The sequence below is a fragment of the Carcharodon carcharias genome, chromosome 23 (genome assembly GCF_017639515.1).
Source record: "Carcharodon carcharias isolate sCarCar2 chromosome 23, sCarCar2.pri, whole genome shotgun sequence".
Taxonomy (NCBI): Eukaryota; Metazoa; Chordata; class Chondrichthyes; order Lamniformes; family Lamnidae; genus Carcharodon; species Carcharodon carcharias.
Window position 1 is genome coordinate 33,021,282 of NC_054489.1, and position 21,263 is coordinate 33,042,544.

Consider the following 21,263-nt stretch of genomic DNA (forward strand, 5'->3'; position numbering starts at 1 on the left):
CCTGCTTTCTTGCGATCTGACATGATGAGCAAGCTGGAGATGGTGTGATCATAAACTTCTTGCTCACCACTCCACCCTTCTTCACTCATCCTAGCCTTCCGCTTTTGATTTTCTGATTTCAGGCACCAAGGAACTTCTGCCTGCCAAGTCACAGCAGCCCTAGGAGAGTAATTGCACAGCACCAATGAAGAAGTCCCATCTAATTGATCTGACATTTGCAGCCAGCAGCTCAGATATTTGCACTGTAAGTACCTTGGAGGCTAGTACAGAGGTGGGATCAGCACATGATAATTCACCAACCATAAGTGGGCTGAATACAGGCAAGGGTAAAGAATATTTTCCAGCTCATCAAAGGATGAGGTCTCAGACGGGTTCTAATATGGAGGACTCAGGTAAGGACTTCGATGGGGCAGCATATAGAAGATTCTGATGGGCATGCACACCGAGATATTGGGTGCATGCCCAATAGTGTCTCCTGCCACTTTTAGGGTGTATGGAGGAGTCCAGCTCCAAGTTGGCAGAAGGAATCGCGCCGAGCCTGCTCTCTCTGCAGCCTCTGATCCATCTCCCTGTGGTCTGCAGACGCAGAGACACTTCAACTACTGTTGCAGCCTCTGCATGGACTGTTCACCAAATCCTCACCCAATGCCCTCTCTCTAAGGACGCGACAACCGTCTCTACCAGATCCAGGAACTCACGACAACACCTCCAAAAAAACTCCAGAATATTTCCAGACAGTGTGCAACAGCAGAAGTTATTCAAAATTGCTTGCCATTTGGATACCTGGGTCTTTAAATAACACTAGTGCTGGGCTTCTCATGCAGCTTAATGCTTGATCTTTGAAGAATGACAAGCGAATTGGTCCAATGGGCCAGTGTGGTCCAAATTTTCAAAATATGCATCAACTGGCTGAGTGACATCATAATAGCAACACTTCAGCTGCTTCTGGCATATGCAAAGGATGCCTGAGCTGGCTCAGCACACGCCCCATGAGGGCATTCAGCTTCCATAGCGCTGACTTCAGTGACGCTACACCCACTTTGCACCCAGCAAGTTTCGAGTATAAAAAGACGAATCATATGCTAATTTTTATTTTTCATAAAGTCCTTTGTCCAGTCTTTATGCTTTCTGCTAATCCCAAATATAATCATCCCCTTGCCTGTTCACTTATAATTTTGTAGGTAAGAATTAACCCTATTTTTCTCAATTAAAGTAATTCAAGTCTCAAATAAATCTACTGAAACCTTGCGGCAATTCTTAATATTTGCATTCATATTAATATTTATTAGGATCATGGGGTGAGAGAGGAGTCAGCTTTCTCAATGCTAGTGATAAAATAGTGGATAGGAAGTATGTGCACATTCCCTGCACCGTGCACCATTTTATTGAAGGTGGTTGTACTGGCATCAGGAGCGCACAGCATGATTTTATAAAGGGGGAAATATTATTTGAATGGAATGTTGTCATTTATTACAAGGGGAATTGAATGTAAGAGCAGGGTTGTTTTGCTACTGTTGTACAGGACTTTGGTGAGGCCACATCTGGGGTGCTGTGCAGAGTTTTGGTCTCCTTATTTAAGAAAGGATATAAATGCATTAGAAGTTCAGAGAAGGTTCACTTGACTGATACCTGGGATTCGGGGTTATCTTATGAGGAAAGGTTGGACAGACTGGCCCTTTGTCCGTTGGAGTTTATAAGAATGAGAGGTGATCTTATTGAAACATAGAAGTTCCTGAGGGAACTTGACAAGGTGGGAGCTGAAGGGATGTTTTCCCCCTGTGGAAGAGTCTTGAACTAGGGGACACAGTCTAAAAATAAGGGGTCTCCCATTCAAGGTGGAGGCAAGAAGGAATTTTTTCTCTCAGAGACAGGCGAGTCTTTGGAACTCTCTTCCCTGGAGAGCGGTGGAGGCAGGGTCATTGAATATTTTTAAAGCAGAGGTAGGTAGATTCTTGACTAACAAGGGAGTCAAAGGTTATCAGGGTTAGATGGAATGTGGAGATGAGGCCACAATCAGATCAGCCATGATCTTATTGAATGGTGGAGCAGGCTCGATGAGCCAAATGGCCTTCTCCTGCTCCTAATTCATATGTTCCTCATATGAGTTTTCTCATAGTTTCACCTGCAAGGTAGGTGGTATTATAGCCTCAGTCCTAGTAAAATAGGGCTCATTAATCCATGATCCGCTTCATTACTTTCTCCGTCTCTCTTAAACTCCAAACTGGCCTCTTCCCCTCTACGCAAATAAATCATTCACTTTTATCAGTGCTTCTGACTGTATATAATCCATTGAAACAGTGTATCCTTTGATTCCCTGCCAACAATGCAACTGAAAATCTGCTAGTTTTTATTTAGGAATGTAACATTTTTATGAATCTTACACTGAATATTGAACACCACTTTGTAAGGGTGTATTTAAATATCATTTATCATCCTAAATCTAATGTTTTCTAAACACTGACAGCATTATATAGAACAAGTTTGTTAAGATGTCAGTACAGCTTTTATGGTACCAAATATATTGTCTTCAATTTCACAACTTGCCATAGTCTGCAGGTTGCTGATCCAGTTCCGTAACCACTAGACATTCAAACTTCATATTAACATATTTGGATGGAACTATAGAACCATAGAAAAGTTACAGTGCAGAAAGAGGCCATTCAGCCCATCATGTCTGCGCCAGCCAAAAATAGAAAAAGGAACAATTCGGTCATTTTAATCCCACTTTCCAGCACCTGGTCCACGGCCCTTCAGCTTACAGCAGCTCAGGTGCAGGTCCAGTTGAGCATTTCAGCCTCAACCACCAACTTAGGCAGTGAATTCCAGATGCCCACTGGGTGCAAAAGCTTTTCCTCATGTTCCTCTAATCGTTCTACCAATCAACTTAAATCTGTGCCCCCTGGTAATTGACCCCTCAGCTAGGGGAAAAAGTCTTTTCTACCTACCCTATCTAAGCCCCTCATAAGTTTGTACATCCCAATTAGGTCACCCCTTAGCCTCCTTAGTTCTAGGAGAAACAACCCTAGCCTATGCAATCTCTCCTCATAGCTGCAATTTTCACGCCCTGGCAACATTCTTGTAAATCTCCTCTGTACTCTCTCCAGAGCAATTATGTCCTTCCTGTAATATCACAACCAGAACTGTACACAAAATTCCAGCTGCGGCCTAACCAGCATTTTATACTGTTCCATCATTACATCCCTGCTTTTGTATTCAATACCTCACCCAATAAAGGAAATCATTCCATATGCTTTCTTGATCATCTTGTCCACCTGTCTGGCCACCTTCAAGGTCCTGTGAACATGCAATCCAAGGTCTCTCACTTCCTCAGTCATCTCAATAACTTCCCGCTTATTGAGTATTCACTTGCCCTCCCCAAGTGCATTACCTTGCACTTATCTAGATTGAATTCCACTTGCCACTTCTCCGCCCACTCAGCCAAACCAATGCGGAAGGAAGCCTCATTCTGAGGGTGACAGCTATCCTCTTCACTATCAACTACATGGACAATTTTTGTGTCATCTGCAAATTTCCCAATCATGCCTCCCACATTTAAGTCTAAATCATTAATGTATACAACAAACAGCAAGGGCCGCAACACTAAGCCCTGTGGAACACAACTGGAAACCATTTTCCATTCCATTCCACCACCGATGTCAGACTGACTGGCCTATAATTTTCTGGCCTATCCCTTGCACCCTTTTAAATAATGGCACAACATTCACAGACCCCCAATGCTCTGGGACCTCGCAGGTATCTAGTGAGGATTGGAAAATGATCCTCAGGGCATCTGCTATTTCCTCCCTGGCTTCCTTCAGCAGTCTGGAATTCAATCCATCTGGCCCTGGTGCTTTATTGACCTTCAAAAATGCCAGTCCCTCCAGTACTTCCTCTTTCACTATGCTTATTGTATCTAATATTTAACACTCCTCCTCTTTAACTAGAATGTCTGTATCATCCCTCTCCTTAGTCAAGACAAAAACAAAGTACTCATTGAGAATCCTACCGACATCTTCCGCATCAACCCACAAAACCCATAAATCTCTGATAGGCCTTAATTTTTCCTCAGTTATTCTCTTGCTCTTAACATACTGGTAAAACATCTTAGGATTTTCTTTGATTTTACCCGTTCACATGCAGACCACACTGGACAAGTGGCTCATCACCTCTCAACCAGCTTATCTGACAGGTTAGGGAACAGCTGGATAGAATCAGAATCTTCCCAATCTGCAATGAAATGTTCTGCCACTTAGCCACACTTCTGCCTACCATTCCTGGTACTCCTAAACAGTTTGTCAACCAAGCACTAACCAACTCTGACTCTGCTTAGCTTCTGAGGTCAGACATTTTCAGAGCAGTGTAGCTTTCAGCAAAGATATGGACTGCTTCCTGAATTTGCTCATCTTTGAGCAAGGGCTATGTCAATCTTCTCTACTTCACTCCAATTTTAGTATATGTGTCGCCAAAGCAATTATAAAATCTATTTCAGGGATGCAGGTTAACTCCTGAAGTCACTTCATTTGAGTTGCACTGATGGTGAGCTGAATCCAGAATTCCCTGCAATATTAAATGGGCACTTTGAACAGCTAAGCTTACAGCAGGAATACCCTAAAAGCAAGCTGCTTTACACATGGTTTCTCACATGCATTTGCAGTAACTTTCAATGATTTGCAAGACAGCATGGCACGGATGGGCAGGAGCTACTTTTTTTATTTATTCATTCACAGGATGTGGACGTCACTGGCTAGGCCAGCATTTATTGCCCATCTCTAATTTCCTTTGAGAAAGTGGTGGTGACCCAGTTTCTTGAACCAGTGCAGTCTGCATGTAGGTACACTCACTGTGCTGTTAAGGAGTTCCAGGACTTTGACCCAGTGACAGCGAAGAAACAGTGATTTAGTTCCAGATCAAGATGGTGTGTGGCTTGGAGGGGAACTTGCATGTGATGGTGTTCCCATGCACCTGCTGCCCTTGTCCTTCTAGGTGATAGAGAATATGGGTTTGGAAGGTGCAGTTGAATGACCTTTGGTGAGTTGCTGCAGTGCATCTTGTAGATGGTATGCACTGCTGCAACTGTGTGTCGGTGGTGGATGCGGTGCCAATTAAGTGGGCTGCTTTGTCCTGGATGGTTTGGAGCTTCCTGAGTGTTGTTGGAGCTGCACTCAACCAGGCAACTTGTTATCTGTGCATTTCAGCAAAGAGGAAAAAGAGTTGGTTTTCACAGAATGAAGTTTATTTAACCTACAATCACAGTCTTCACAAGCCAATGCCTTATCCATTAGACTAATGGGACCAGACAGAAAAAAGACAAGTGGGAAACATCCCAAAGTCGTTCCAGTGATACCGGTGCAGAATGTAGTTCAGAGGCTAAAACAAAATAAAAATACTGCAGATGCCATAAATCTGAAATAAAACCAGAAAATGCTGGAAATATCCAGGAGGGCAGATAGCATCTGAGGAGAAAGAAACAGAGTTAACATTTCAGGAGACTTTTCCTCAGAATCAGAAACCTCAATGTAGCCAGGGCCAGGATCTTTAGGTTGGCAGGCGGGAGGGGTGGCCCACTTGCCGACGCATAAAATGATGTGGGATGATGTCAGGCGGAACTCCCAACATCACCACCAGTTATTTCAATTTTCAGGTCAGCGGGGGTGCAGCCTAATCAACTGTGCGCCCACAGACCTGACAACGGCCTACTGAGGCCATTGACAAAGTCATTAACCTCATTAATGGACCTGACTGTCCAACGTTAGGGTTGGCGAATAAGCCGGGAGCCCTGGCGGGAGAAGAATGTGAATGTGCACATATAATTGTACGCCAAAATTAAAAAGGTTAACAGAAATCATGTAATGCTGCAAAAATGACCCAATTGGAACAAAACTCCATTGAGCTAAGACTCACTCCACGTGCGTCCAAGGAGCGCACGGTACAGTGGGAGTTGTAGTTCCAACCACTTCCGAGCCAGAGGACTTCATCTCCCATGGTGCATCTTCGCTGTCTCGCCAGCCAATGGGATGTGGGTTTACTGGTGCGTGCGAGCATGCGCAGTAGCGGTCTGGAGGTGACCGTGCGGCCTGACTGAAGGTGGAGGGTGAGCGTTTGTCTGTCGGTGTGTCCCTGAGCGCCCGGTGACCGCTGCCGCCTGTCCTCGCCCCTCAGCCCCATCGTTTGAGTCTCTGCGGAGTTGGAAATGGCCGCGAAGGTCTTGGAAACCGTCGGCAAGGTTGGCCTCGGGCTGGCCATCGTTGGAGGAGTCGTCAACTCGGCGCTTTTTAACGGTGAGCGGCGGGGGTTCACCCGGCACCAGGGCAGACCCAGGAGGAAAGGCGCTTAGAGCCGGGCAGCCGGCCGGCCGGAGGCCCGATTGCTAAAGCTGCAGTTATCTCATGCCGAGGGCCTGGATTCTGGCCCCTGGGTCTCATTCCCCACCCCCGCCCTTCCTCTGGGTGGAGGGGTCCAGCTTTAACCCAGGCCCTAAGCCTGGACCCACAGCACAAAACTGCTCCCCGACTCACGACAGGTAATTTGGAGGCTCTCTGGAGAGTGGGCCCAACCCCAGCTCATTGTTGCCATTCTACATTATGCTGTTTGCAGGTTGATTCAAACATTGCAAGCCTGTTCTTTACTGGGCCTGCAATGAAAGCAAAGGGCGATTTAACACTTTCCCTTTTTCCAAGTTCATTGTACTAATATGCTTGTGTTGACTATCTTTTGACCTGAAGCAAGCATACTAATGCTCTGAACTGCAGCTCTGCACTGTATGGAGAGCACACGGTGCCAAAAGTTCAACGCAGATTGCGAAAGGTAGCTGCAAATTCAGCAGATGTCAGGTAATGATCTTTAGGGCATTGTTACCTGTAACACAGCTGCTTCTGAATTTAGCTGAAGTCACACATGGTAAGAGATTTGAGAGGCCATGGAAGAGCTGTTATAGGTAAAGTAAATGCGACACACTACTTTCTATTCTTTCATGGGATGTGGGTGTTGCTGGCAAGGGCCAGCATTTGTTGCCCATCTCTAATTGTTCTTGAGAACGTGGGGGGTAGATCATTCTCTGCAGTCCATGTGACAGAAGACTAGCATCTGTGATGGTGAAGATTGTCTGAAGAAGGCCAGGATCATCCACGCAAACATTTCTGGCTGAAAATGTTTGCACTCATGTTCAGCTCTGCCATCATTGAGGATGGGGGTGTTCATGGAGACTCGTTTTCCTTTTGGTTGCCGAATTGTCCACCACCGTTGGGTGTGGCAGGGTTTTGGAGCTTTGACCTAATCTGTTGATTGTGGGATCACATAGCTCTGTCAGCAGCATGTTTAGCATTCATGTCATCCTGGTGTTGCTTCCAGCATAAACTAATACATTCTACATTGAACCAGAACTGGTCATCTGGCATAGGGGCATAGTGATAATGGAGGAATGAAGGATATGTCAGGCTATGAGTCTAAAGATTGTCATGGAATACAAATCTGGTGATGGTTTCTTGAATGTTGCTCTGTATTGTTTGGAAATGTTGAGGATCGAGTTTACAAGACCCTTTTTTTAGCTGCAGCTATTTTGAGGCCATTAATTTTTTTCTTCCTTTCCACAGTACTTTTATCTGTATTAAATTCCATTAGCCACTATTTGATTTATCAAGCTTATTTTATGTTTCACAAGTTGCCTCGAGCACAATAAAACTGCTTGACTTTGGGGAAATTATAGCACAGCTAGGGACATTTACATTCTCAACCTGCTGCATAGCCTACAGGAATTGGGTAATTCTTGGAACTGCTCCAAAATGCTCCTGTTATTGATGTCACAGGGATGACACAGAAACAGCAGCAGTTTGAATTTATGTAGTACAGGGGGAGGCAACCCTTCGACTAGATCTGAGGATGGAAATTGTATTGGATCAAGGAATGAACAATTATAATAAAAATAAATTTTGGTGCAAATGAACCTTTATTATGACAACTACAGCATCATAATGATGCGTTACATACAATAACGAAACCAAATGTACCCTCTTTTTCACGCTATCCTGGCTTAATGTGAACAATGCAGTTGGTCATCCATATTTGCAATGGCATCAAAGTCTGGTGTTGCTCTTTTTCTGCCTCCTGTTGAGTATTTACAGCATTTGCTGTTTTACTGTGACTTACAGTATGAAGTTGCAAGATCCACCAAGGGAAAAACAGGAGAAGAAGAGAAAATGTGGAGAAACCAAAAGGCACGTTCAGAGGCAGTCACCACACCTTGTGGGGAGTACATTGATCCATATCCTCTCTGTACTCTCAGTTCCAGAACTGGGATTTAATACATTTTAAGAGATTCTACCAAATGTTTCTGTAAATTGTTCCACACCTGTTAGGGAACAAGTTCCTAATTTCAATTTTCCCAAAACACAAAACCCCAACCTAAAACCACGCTCTCTTCACTTTCTATTACATTCATCATCATCCTTCTAAAAATCTAAACCTTAACTGCACCTCTGGCAAGAACAGCAAATGCTTTTTTAGCTCATGTTTTTGGAAGTGCATAAATGCACACCTCAAAATGTTAAACAGATTGCTTGTGGTGTACTTTAGTATTACATATATTGGCAATCACTGCAGGTGGCAGCATTTGATGTTTCAACCCCTTGTCCACAAGTAGAATTGTAGATCTGCTGGGTTGACAAATCTACAATGCTCTGATTCTTTTGTCAAGAACCTTGTTCACAGGTTACTGATGATCTGCCACCAGAAATATTTTCTTCTTATTTACCTAATCAATACCCTTCTTGGTTTTGAAAAACTATTGGATCTATTCTTAACTTTCTCTGCTATAAGGAGAGCAACTGTGTGCTTACTTCATGCTGCTTTTGTACTGCATGATGTGCTTTTGCCCCTTTAATATGGTGGCTGCACTCCCCAAGGAAAACCCGCCTCTGATCATTGTCAACTCCAACTTATTTCAGAATCAAGGATGACTTGGTTTCACTCTGGCTCAGTGGGTTCTGAGATGGCGGATGCACCCAATGGACGACCTGCAGACTCCTCCACATGCAGGAGAGCCGAGGAAATGAGGTGTTTGGAAGTTTGTGCGCTCTCTCTGATGCCTCAGCATGCTCCCAACAAATGTGTTCAGGATCTCCCTAAATGAACCTTCTCCATTTTGGTCAGTCACAAGCCCAAAGATTCCCATGGGTCAACAGGGGATGCTTGATTGTTTCAGAGATACTTTAAGGACATCGCTAAAGCATTTCTGCTGTCTTCCTGGGAGTCGCCACCGAGTTCTGAGTAGAACAGTTGGAAGTGTAGTCACTTCTGTAATGTAGGAAATGCAGCAGCCAATTTGTCTACAGCATTGCGATAATGACCAGCTAATCCCTTTTAGTGACGTTGATTGAGGGATCGATATTGGCCAAGATACTGGGGATAACTCTCCTTTTCTTGGAAGTAGTGCCATGAGATCTTTTACGTCCACTGCAGAGGGCAGATGGGGCCTTAGTTTAACATTGCCATAACCAAAAGACAGCACCTCCAAAAGCCTAGATTTTTGTGCACCAATCCTGGAGTGAGACTTGAATCCACAACTGTCTGCAAAAATTTGGAAGAAATATAAAAAGAAATGTTATCTCAGTTGAACAACAGAATACTCTCCCCAATTTTTCTTTCCCCTTTAAGTATGTAAACGTCATTAACTCTAGCATCTCCAGTGAACTGGATACATATGGGTGAATTCAAGGACACATTGTGTCATAACTTCATGCCCAGGAAAAGCTCTTGTAAGATACATGACAGCTACTTGCTTGTGTTCTTCGCCCAGTTTTTTACAGGATCAACTTAAGCTGTGCTTCCTGAAGCAAAACTGTCTTGTATTTGTTCACTAGTAACTGTTCTGTGTTGCGTTCTCATGCTAAGGCTGCTGCAATGCACATGTCTTTTTCAGCCAGTGTTGCAGTTTTCCAATGATGCATACATAACCTGCTGTTGACTCAGACTTTAGAGCTGAAAAGGTCAGTTTTCTCCTTGTGTAAACCTAAAGATTGGTTAATGACCAACTCTTGAACTGTAGCTAAATTCATTCCGAGTATATTTTTAATATTACTTGTCCATTTATGGGGGTGCAGTTGTGCAACGTAGTGGAGCTTTGTCACAAGCAAGATGCAGATTTTGTTTTTCCTTCACCCTGCCGTTGAGGTCCTAACCCTTGAAACACAGTGTTAGGGAGGTAACTGAGGCCAAGGGAATCCCCACAAAATAAAAATAAGAAAAAAAATAATTGCCGGGACACTGCATTTCCTAGAAGCCATCTGAACTAGAGGCCTGCAAAGTGGCTAGCCACTTGTCTTCTCTGCCATAGGTGCTAATGGCATGGAGGGATTGTCAGGGAGTAAAATCCATATGATTGTGAGGAATTTGAAGACTGTTTGCTTTCCATGATTAAAAAGTCATTTCATTTTCACGTATATTTAGAGTATTTATTTCTTTAAAATGACCTCTTGACCCTCAGACTGCTGTCAGCTCTGCGAATTCTACAAGCAGTTTTCTGGTTTTGTGCTTCTAGTGGGAAGCACATACTGCAACATAGGATCTGGAAGGAGGGGTAGCCTACTGGATTGTTCTTCTGCCCATTTATTTAAAGAGATGGAAAATTGGGCAGGATGCATACTGGGCATGTTCTTTTGCCTCCAGTGTTGCAGTATGTGCTTCCATGCTGTGATGCTCTATGCTGGAAGCACAAAATACCTTTCTGTTCTCAACAAGTTGATCCCCTTCAAAATATAGCTCATGCTACTATCCATTCTAATATAGTAATGCTGTTACCAGAATGCCAGTGGTGAGGAGTGACTTGTGTAATTGTAGGGAAAGGGGTATATGCCTGTTACCTTGGCTGAGGCAACAATGTGAACTCCAATCCACTGAAAGATTCATTAATGCTGAATTAAAACTGCACATGGTTTCCAGGGTTTTCCAATAAATAACTGGCGTGATGGTGAGCGTTTAATTTTTTATAATATGCAATGTTTAAAAATAGCTGTTGCTTTGAAAATGGCACTCTATAATTTCTATTTTTATTTCTGCACCAAAATTTTAAATTTATGTACATAAATATTGTGGCTACCAGAATAGGTCAGAGTCTGGGTATTCTAACTTCCCAAAGCCTTTCCACCATCCATAAGGCACACATTGGGAATGTAATAGAATACTGCCCACTTGCCTGGATGTCTGCAGCTCCAACAACACTTGAGCTTGATGCCATCCAGGCTAAAGCAGCCACTTGTTCGGCACCTTAAACATTCACTCCCTCCATCACTGGCATACCACGGTTGCAGTGCTTGCCATCTACAAGACACACTGCAGAAGCTCACCAAAGCTGCTTTTGACAGCACCTTTCACACTCCTAACCTCTGCCGGCTAGAAAGACAAGGGCAGCGGATACATTGGAACGCCATAGCCTGAAAGTCCCCCTCCAATCACACACAATCCTGATTTGGAACCATAATGCTGTTCCTTCATTGTCACAGGATCTAAATCCTGGAACTCCTTGCCTACATAAGCAGGTGTAGCTACACCACACGGACTGCATCGTTTAAAGAAAGTGGCTCACCATGCTCTGAGGCATCCAGGGATGGGCAATAAATGCTGACCTTTCAGGAAATGCCCACAACCCATGAACAAAAGAAAGTAAAATATTGGCCTCCTTAAGGAGCAGGGGAAGCGAGGGTGATTAGTGGAAAGTGATGAGGTATGGAATTGCCCTTGGCAGAGATTGGAAAGCTGCTTTCAAAGTAATCTCAAATGGTCACTTGTTTTCCATTCTTTTGTGCTTAATCTTTCTGTTTAAGAAGCATTTCATTGCCTCATCATTAAGTACCGTATAATGTCTCTACTGGTTAGCCTTCGTTCCATATATAATGCTGATTTGTTGACATCTAACTTTATTTCCCTAGTTGATGCTGGACACAGAGCAGTGATTTTTGATCGATTTCGTGGTGTTCAAAATACAGTTAGTGGAGAAGGCACGCACTTTCTTATTCCATGGGTACAGAGACCAATTATTTTTGACTGCCGATCGCGGCCACGGAACGTTCCAGTTATCACAGGTAGTAAAGGTGAGTAGAAAAACTGATTTGGTTGTAATAAAAACTGTCTACTGATACTCAAAAGTTTTCTAAATAAAGTGATATTCTCTGAAGATCTGCAAATGAATTAGTAGAAAGTGATCAATCTGTTGATTTTGCTGGATCATAGGTCCAATATAATTTCCTTATCATGATGGGTAATCACAGCTCTCCATATCTAATTGGAAATAATGGATGCTGGCAGTGGTGCACAAAAATGAATAAACTTGTAAACGTTATCCACTAAGAGAAGCTACTTAATGCCTTTTGATAGAGTGCCCACTGAAACTTTGTCTGAGAATGAGATACTTGACTTCATTGTTTTTCCATGTTCCAGATTTACAGAATGTAAACATTACACTGCGTATCCTCTTCAGGCCAGTGTCAGACCAGCTACCTAGGATTTATACCACTATTGGTGAAGATTATGACGAGAGAGTACTGCCATCCATCACCACAGAAATCCTGAAGTCAGTCGTTGTAAGTGTCATCCAGTTTTGTGGGAGAGTAATAGGGATAAATACTAGAACTAAGTGCATTTAAATGTTTACTACATTGGCCAGTGCTCTCCAGTCTAATCTGCACATGATGTGAATTTTCCACCATTAACCCAGTGAGCCTACCCCTTCTTAGCTATTTATCTGGCCATGCAACAGGTTTTCTACTTACCTCACATATCTGCACAAAGTTCAAACATAGGATTTTCTTTTTTTTTTTTTATTCGTTCCTGGGATGTGGACGTTGCTGGCTAGGCCAGCATTTATTACTATTCCCTAATTGCACTTGTTCAGAGGGCATTTAAGTATCAACCACATTGCTGTGGGTCTGGAGTCACATGTAGGCCAGACCAGGTAAGGAGAGCAGATTTCCTTCCCTAAAGGACATTAAACTCCAAAAGAAGCTCATCATATTTTTTATATAGCAAGAGTTGTTAAGATTGCTACAAACCATTAATTGGTACAGAATCAGTGAGGAAAAGACTTTTGAGAAGGTTCTGCAGAGAAGGGGTGGTGGGGTTGCAGTGGTTAATATTCATGGTGAATTTGTGGACCACTTTATAAGCTGGGAGTTCAGGCAACTTTGTGCCCAAAGTAGATATAACATTTAGAAAAGTTAACACCCAATGAACTTGTATGATAAATGACTTAGGAGGTTCATTGTTTTTTTCAAGTGGATGAACAAGGGTTGCGACTTGAGACTCATTGATTTGTGGAGGAGGGTCAGGCACAGTTTCATAATTGTACACCGCCCAAGTCTAGAGTTTTATTTTGTTCAGTAATGGTGTCCCCTGGAACATTAGCATCTACCCTTGGTTTTCTTCTTACTGTAAATTTTTAAGTCTGTTAATTGTTTTTTTAAGATACAAAAATCCTAGCAGTACAATGGGTACTTGACACTCCAACTTACTGCAAAATGCAGGGTTATGTTATCCATACTTTATATCTACATGTAGGCAGTTTCTTGCAGTGTAGAGGTGATTCTTGATCAGCTAAGCAAGTTTTACGTCTGTGTGTCTTGGGCGTGCTGATGACTTTGAATTGCAATATTTCAAAATTGAATTATTATAATTTATCATCAGGCCATCCTCTTGCATTGTTTATGACTGGATTTCTACAAATGTGACTTAAATTGCTCCTATCCAATGTCAGTGGATTTCACATTTTCACAAACACTGTGTTAATTTGAAGTACAAATTATGATGATTGCCTCTGATTCTTTTTCTTATATTGAAAGAATTGAATTGTCAAATTAATTCAAAATTGGAAACTTTCTAGGCCCGATTTGATGCTGGTGAACTGATCACGCAGAGAGAGCTGGTGTCCAGACAGGTCAGCGAGGATCTGACTGAGAGAGCTTCCACTTTCGGACTCATCCTGGATGACGTGTCACTGGTAATGATGTTCAAATTTCTATTTTCTTTTTTCCCTGCCCTTTATGTTTATGGTTATCTGCTGTTCTCCTGTAGTTCGACTAGAAAAATCAATATTCTTTGACATAATTTTATTCAGAGTTGTTGGCTAAATAAATAAAAACTTATGATTTTCCCCACTGAATCAGGTTTTGGTGGCATTAGCAGAAGGAGAAATGTTGCTTATGGTACTGGAAGAACTCTGGTGCTAATAGATCTTTTACTTCCATCTGAACAGACAGAAACAGCTTCTATTTAATGTCTTCTGAAAGATGTCAGCTCCAACAATGCTGCAGTAGAGTGTTGTAGAACAACAGAAATTTACAATGCAGAAGGAGGCCATTCGCCCTATTGTGGCTTGCTGCTCTTTTACTAAAGCAGCCCAATGTTAATCCTATTCCATGCTCTCCTCACAGCCTTGTAACATCCTGTACTTTGTATATTTATCCAATTTTCCCCTAAAAGATCACTTAAAAAATGGCTGTTCCCTCAACCATTCCCTGTGAGAATGTGTTCCATAATCCTACAGCCTTTTTAAAAAGACTTTTTTTCTAACCTCTCTCCTTGCTCTGTTGTTAAATTTTTACATTGCCAACCCATTGTTCCTAAATCCCCAACCAGGAGAGGATTTTCCCTGTTCACTTTCAGCTTAATTGTACCCAAACCCTAGAACAAGATTTGAACTCTCAATTTTCTAACTTGGGATGAAAGTGCTGGCAGCCAAACCAAGCTCATTCACAAGGTGAGTGTTCTTACTTAGTCCATCAGAAATCAGTAGTCTGGCAGTGACTCTTCATCTGAGTTTTTAATTTACAATAGTATAATCCTGAATCTAGCCATATGCATATAGAAAATACATGCTGAGAAAATAGCTACTAGAATTTCATTAGTTGAGATGGAGAACAAAATGGATTATAGGCTATGAATTACTTCAAAAGATACGCCTGGCAAAGCAATGAGCAATACGAGTCGCAAGTTAATTAAAGATAATTGAGCAGTATAGGTAATAGGTATTGAGTTTTCAGTGTAAGCATTTGTGCAGGATGTTCCCCTGTAAATTGAAATCCATGGATCACCCATTTAGCCGGCTTCTATTACAATTGGCTACAGAATCTCGTCAAACACAGTACAATCAAACACAGCATATTCAACCAGCCAGTGAGATTGCTGTAAAGTTTTTAAAAAGTATATGATGATCACGGAATAACTGACCAGTGAGATTTGCTAGTTTATATCACCATTGTCCTTTAACCATGTACAGTAACTATGATTTGCAAATTATATTTAAAAGCACCTCAGCAGTGATTTTACTTTGAAAATTAACAGTTTTCAAAAAGAACATGGATGTATTGGTTGAATCATCTACATTCATTGTTGGGGTATGTACGGTGATGCACAGTTCTACCTTGGACTTATAAATACAATGGTTCTCTGAAAATCAGTATGATATGATTGAGGACAACGCTGTAGACTTGCCTGGGAGAACTGATGGGAGTTGAATTTGGTTGATTGAAATGCTATGTAGATTCTGATTTAAATGTTGTAATTTGTCTTATTGAGAGCTATGGGAAGAAAGCTCTAAGAGATGGTCCTGGACAGTGTACTGATTGTGCATTTACAGACTATGTGATCTAATTGTCTGAGAGTTGGAAAGTAATTTATTTTCAATGTTTCCCTCGTGCCTTTCCATTTCCCTCGAGCTCCTCAAGTACAGAGATCCTATCTGCCAAAGGACATGAATCTGAGAGTAAGTTGGGTTTTGTCAGAGTAGATGTCTCTCTAGACTCGGCTCCAGTGGGTTTGTGCTCCAGTGAATTTAACAAAATGAGCATCTAGTTAGCAGTTGAGACAGTGAACTTGCAAGAATTTATCAACCTGAAATTGCAGTATGGAGAAAACAAATCTTGCCTCCCTGCTCATTGATCAACTTCTTAAGTTACAGCAACCATGTATTTTAAACATGGAACTTAATGTCCCAGCCCATTGGTATATATTTGAGTAGCTGCATTATTCACTTAATATTACTCATCCTGAAATGTATCTTTTTCTTTCCAGACGCATTTGACCTTTGGCAAAGAGTTCACGGAAGCTGTAGAGCTCAAGCAGGTTGCACAACAGGAAGCTGAGCGGGCCAGATTTATTGTAGAAAAGGCATGTACTCCCCATCTTATTAATTGCAATAAGTTATATACTTGAATGCCAGGCAGAAAAAGTAACAAGTCACTTCGTGACCCGAATTTTTCTAGAATTTTACACTGTTTAGTATCCATATCAGCACGCAACATATGCCGTCACTCCCCCAAATCAGCTGGTGAATTTGTTATACCAATTCACTGTACCCCACTTATAGTAGTTTGTCTAGACCATTGGCTAACTCTATTGCATTTAAAGTAATGTTTCGCCATTTACATTGGCTAGAAATGAGTTGATCACTTTTAAATTAGGAACATAGAACGTAGGAGCAGTAGATCTTTTGACCCATTGAACTTGCTCCGCCTTTCAATAAGATCATGGCTGATCTGATTGTAACCTCAACCTCACATTCCTGTCTGCCCCCCATATCCCTTGACTCGCTTTTCTATCAAAAACCTGTCTAACTCAGCTTTGAATAAATTCAGTGTTCTATCCTCCACAGCTTTCTGCGGAAGAGAATTCCACATCCTAACCCCCTCTTGGGAGAAAAAATTCTTGTCTCCATCCTAAGAGGGAGACCTCTTACTCTTAAGCTGTGTCCCCTAGTTCTAGGCCCTCTCACAAGTGGAAACATCCTCCCGGTATCCGCCCCATTAAATCCCCTCAGGATCTTTTATGTTTGAATAAGATCACCTCTTGTTCTTCTAAACTTCACAATGGGTTCAGCCTTCCACCATAAGATAAGCCCTTCAACCCAGGAATAAATTACTGTAATATAAGAAATTTGAAAGAACAAACAAACCACTTATTTAATACCTTTCCTGGTCCTGAGGACAGTCCAGAGCAAGTCCACTGTTATTAGAAAATTTGGGGGGTAACCTTTGCAAAGCATGACCTCAAACAGCAAGTGTGCTAAAAGATCGGTTAACCTATTTTGCTGGTGTTGGTTAAGAAATGAATGTTAATCAAGAGCTCAGATAACCCTGCTAAACAGCCATCTGTACAAATGGCTGAGATCTTGCTTTGATGTTTAAAATCTCCTCCCAAAGCCAGGAACGAAAGATCAGACTGAAAATCTTCTTGTTAATAGTACACCCATGGAAATAGCATGTATTAAGTCATCTTTATGGAAGGTTCTCAGCACTGTTTCTACATGTGAAGTTGAGGAAAGACTCTGAGCAGAGTAGAGAGCAATTAGGAGAGGCCTTTAAGGCCTCGCCAGGGTTTGAGCTTTACAGTAGAGATGTGAGAAAGGAATGGAACATTCCATACCGCAAGGTTCTAATTACTGAAACTTCACTGGTAGAGGGAAAAGGGCCATATAGTAGAGTTTGCAGGAGGTAGAATGAAAAATACCATGTAAGGGTTTGTAAATGAACAATGGAAATTTTGAAAACAGGTGTAACTGGTCACAGTGAATCAGTAGAGGCCTTTGAGGATGGTGATTGAGAATTATTATAGGATACAAGCTATATAGTGGGGTTTGGAGGAGACTGTTAGATGATTGCAGTAGTTAACCTGAAGTTTTTAGCAATGCAGGAGGTGGAAAAGAGCCAAAATTGAATTGATAATGGGCAGTTATAGGGCTTTAAAACTAAGATAGAGGTCAAGGAGAACACTGATTTAAGTTTCAGCAAGTGACTAGAAAGATGAATCGAAGGCTAAGCTCAAGATTTTTGTTTGTGGAGCTGAGTAAATTTCTTTGGTTTTGCCATTGCTACATGGAAAGAAGTCATTCATAAACCTCCAGTCTATTGAATGAGTGCCAACCCAGTTTACTTCTAAAAGCCAAGTTCCTATTATTTTGGATTTGGAATTGCTTTGAAAATTAATATTTCTATGCAAATGCACAAGCGAATATACCCTGAAGTTCTTTACACTTATAAGTACAGTGGCATTTCAGGCCCTTCAATCTTTTTTTCTTGCATTCCCAATCTTATCCCTCTCTTTCCTGAAAGCAGTAACTTGTGCTGCAGTATAGTTCCGGGTGTGCTTTGTTGGTGAGTGATAGTGGGGAGGTGGATGCAAGTTCACTGTGCTCACTGTTCATGTTCATAGTTCAGGAATGGGCATCCTAGCCCTCTTGTTGCCTTACTCCTCCCAAGCTGAAGCTTTCCTCCTGTTCCTCAGCCCATGTGTAGTTCAGAGCAACTAGGGATTGAACATGAGTATCTTCCTGGCTTAAATTCAGTATCATGCACTTACCAGCAGAACCGTTAGTATGCCCTTTTGGGATATCTTTATTCAGTGATTATTAAAGCACACTGAACAACATAGCTGAAATAGTGAATTCCACTAATAGTAAATGGAGAAGTCTAAATGCAAGTTATTTTTTAAACTAAGAGCTTGTTAGGAAGTAAGGTTTTAAATTAAGTAATTTATTTGCTGTTGAGTTTTTTTAATAAAATAATTCAGGAGAAAGCTCTTTACCCAGAGAGTGGTTTGAATGTGAAATTATGTAACGCGTGGACTAGTTGAAATAAATAGGGTGGATGTCTTTAAAGGGAAGCTGGAAAAATACATATGGGCGAAAGGACCAAAAGGGTACACTGATAATGAGATGAAGCAAGGTGGGAAAAGGCTTGTGCGGAACATGAACAAGTGTGTGGACCAGTTGATCCGAATGCCTGTTCATACTGTAAATTCTCTAATTACTTGCAACATTTGTTCAATAGGCCGAGCAACAGAAAAAAGCAGCAGTCATTACTGCCGAAGGAGACTCCAAAGCCGCAGAGCTGATTGCTAACTCTTTATCAAAGGTTGGGGATGGCCTGATTGAACTGAGAAAACTAGAAGCAGCAGAAGACATTGCTTTCCAACTCTCAAGATCCCGCAATGTAACCTATTTGCCATCTGGTCAGTCGACACTACTCCAGCTGCCCCCACATTAACAAAGAACTTTGTCACGATGTGTCATCTGTCCAGATTGGCTAAATCGTTTTTTATATACACATGTCCATTCTCTCATTACAACCTTTGACACTGAAAATCGCATTGGCCGATAAGGATTAGAAAGAATGATGTTTAAAAAAAGTCAATAATCGGTTCTACATTTGATTTTCTTTGCATTGTCTTTTCTGTGTGCTGGGGTTGGCTTTTCAAGCCATTTGTGATTGATGTAGTTTATACTGTCTCTGCAGTAATCATCCTTGATATAAAAAAAATCTGAAAATAAATGGCTTACAAACAACCAATGATGATGATAATTCATATTTTTTTTTAATTACCGAAAACTTCTGCATTCCAACAAAATGTGGAACAGATTGCTGAATTTGAGTAATATAGTTTACAGTATGCAGTAAAAAAATATGCATTTTGTGATTAAAGCATAGTGTAGTGCTAGAGATCTGGGATTAAAATCAGTGCAAGTGCAACAGTATTGTAATGACTGCTCCTTCAATATAAAATTGCAGAATGCTTCAGAACCTTATTATGTTTCTGTATCTATTCTGTATTTTTCATAGCCAGTGTAAAGGTGTATTTAATGACTTGTAATGGATGCACAAGAAAGTAGATTTCTTTTTAACTCAAAATAAATGCACTGATGCCATTGACATGATTTTATGTTGTAGTCATTCAATTTGAGCTGCAGCTAATGTTTCTGTTGGTGCCAGCTATGTAAGTTAGCATTTCTATGATGTTGTAAAATATGTAATGTTACTGTGATGAGATGAGTTTAATTCTGCTTTCATTACTGCCAGGGAGGGGTGGGATTGTCGAGCAGACACAGCGTTATTTCCCAGCAGAAGGAAGCGGACAATGTCCCCAGCATACTCTCGTGCATCCTAGTAGCTGGTTTGAGATAGCATTATTGAAGTCCTGAAAGCCTTATTGTCCAAGGGGATTGGCTAGTGTGTGTGCTGAAACATCAAAATATGTTGTCGTCCCCTGTCACCACCACCATCCACCCACCACCACCACCGCAAAATGTTTAGGGGAGACGTAGTCTGAAATGGTCTGAGCATAAGATCAGTTTTATTCCAGGAATTGCTTGTTTCATGCTCTGCAAGGCTGTGTTTTTATTCACTGCTGTTTCTCTTATTCAGTGGTACCTTAGACAATTAAGTTTTATTTTTGTATCCTAATAGAATTTTTACAGCGTGGAAGGAGGCCATTCAGCCTGTTGTGCCCTTGCTGGCCCTCTGCCCTTTTGCTCTGCAAATTATTTTCTTCAAGTAACTATCAAATTCCCCTTTGAAAGCCACAATTGAATCTGCCTCCGCCACATTTTCAGTGCTTTCCAGATCCTAACCACTTGGTGCATTTAAAAACAAAAGTTTTTCCTCATCGCTGTTGCTTTTACCAATCACCTTAAATCGGTGCCCTCTGGTTCTCTATCCTTCCGCCAACAGGAACAGTTTCTCTGTATACTCTATCCAGAAGCCTTATGATTTTAAACAATGTCAAATCTCTTGTCTTCTCTTCCCCCAAGAGAACAGACCCAGCTTCTCCAATGTATCCACATAACTGAAGTTCCTTATCCCTGGAACCATTTTGTGAATCTTTACTGCAACCTCTCTAATGTCCTCATGTCGTTTATAAAGTGTGGTGCCCAGAACTGGACGTAACTCCAATTGGGGCCAAACCAGTGTTTTGTAAAGTTTATCATAACTTCATTTCTTTTTGTACTCTATGCTCCTGTTTACAAAACCCAGGATCCAGTATGCTTTATTAACCACTTATAAACCTAATGGTTTCATAAAAGCATACCCAGTTGGATTTAAACTTAATCAATATTTCAAATAATTGGACGAAGATGGCCCCAGATAGTGAAAAAAAATGTCTGCCCTGCTCTCTCTAACTGTGAGGGGGCATGGAATGGATGCAGAATGTGTTTAAATGTAGAGTCTAGAACTGAGCACTGACTGCATCAACCATTGCCAAAAAGTGTGCTGGAATTGCTTGAAGAATATTAGTAATTTGTGTAGAAAAGGAAGGCATGCAATAAGTTACAAGTTCTGGGAGTCCACTGAATTATGTCAAAACTATTTGGTGCAGTACTTTTGTCTAGCCACACAGTGGCACTAAAGGTTCTTAGCTGAAAAATAGCTCAACTGTCATTCTGTGGTACTTGAATGTATTATTTGAATGCTCACTGTTATAGTTATGCTAGAAGAGAGTCTGAAGAGCCA

The 21,263-nt window shown here is 41.5% G+C and overlaps 1 protein-coding gene and 1 pseudogene across 1 annotated transcript; one reads left to right on the top strand and one right to left on the bottom strand.

Annotated features, from left to right (window-relative positions):
* Positions 1–4,371: 4,371 nt before the first annotated feature.
* Positions 4,372–4,471, bottom strand: LOC121269277 (annotated as a pseudogene).
* Positions 4,472–6,022: 1,551 nt separating this feature from the next.
* On the top strand, positions 6,023–19,685 carry phb (prohibitin). The gene is made up of 6 exons (XM_041173742.1): positions 6,023–6,278; positions 11,919–12,080; positions 12,427–12,569; positions 13,865–13,981; positions 16,054–16,149; positions 18,807–19,685. The coding sequence occupies exons 1-6, from the start codon at positions 6,191–6,193 to the stop codon at positions 19,020–19,022; spliced, it is 822 nt and encodes a 273-aa protein (XP_041029676.1). The 5' UTR covers positions 6,023–6,190; the 3' UTR covers positions 19,023–19,685.
* Positions 19,686–21,263: the final 1,578 nt, after the last annotated feature.

Coding starts and splice junctions, on each gene's coding strand:
- phb (XM_041173742.1), top strand. CDS start 6,191: ATGGCCGCGAAGGTCTTGGAAACCGTCGGCAAGGTTGGCCTCGGGCTG. Junction 12,081..12,426: donor AGTTATCACAGGTAGTAAAG/GTGAGTAGAAAA, acceptor TCCATGTTCCAG/ATTTACAGAATGTAAACATT. Junction 12,570..13,864: donor AAATCCTGAAGTCAGTCGTT/GTAAGTGTCATC, acceptor GAAACTTTCTAG/GCCCGATTTGATGCTGGTGA.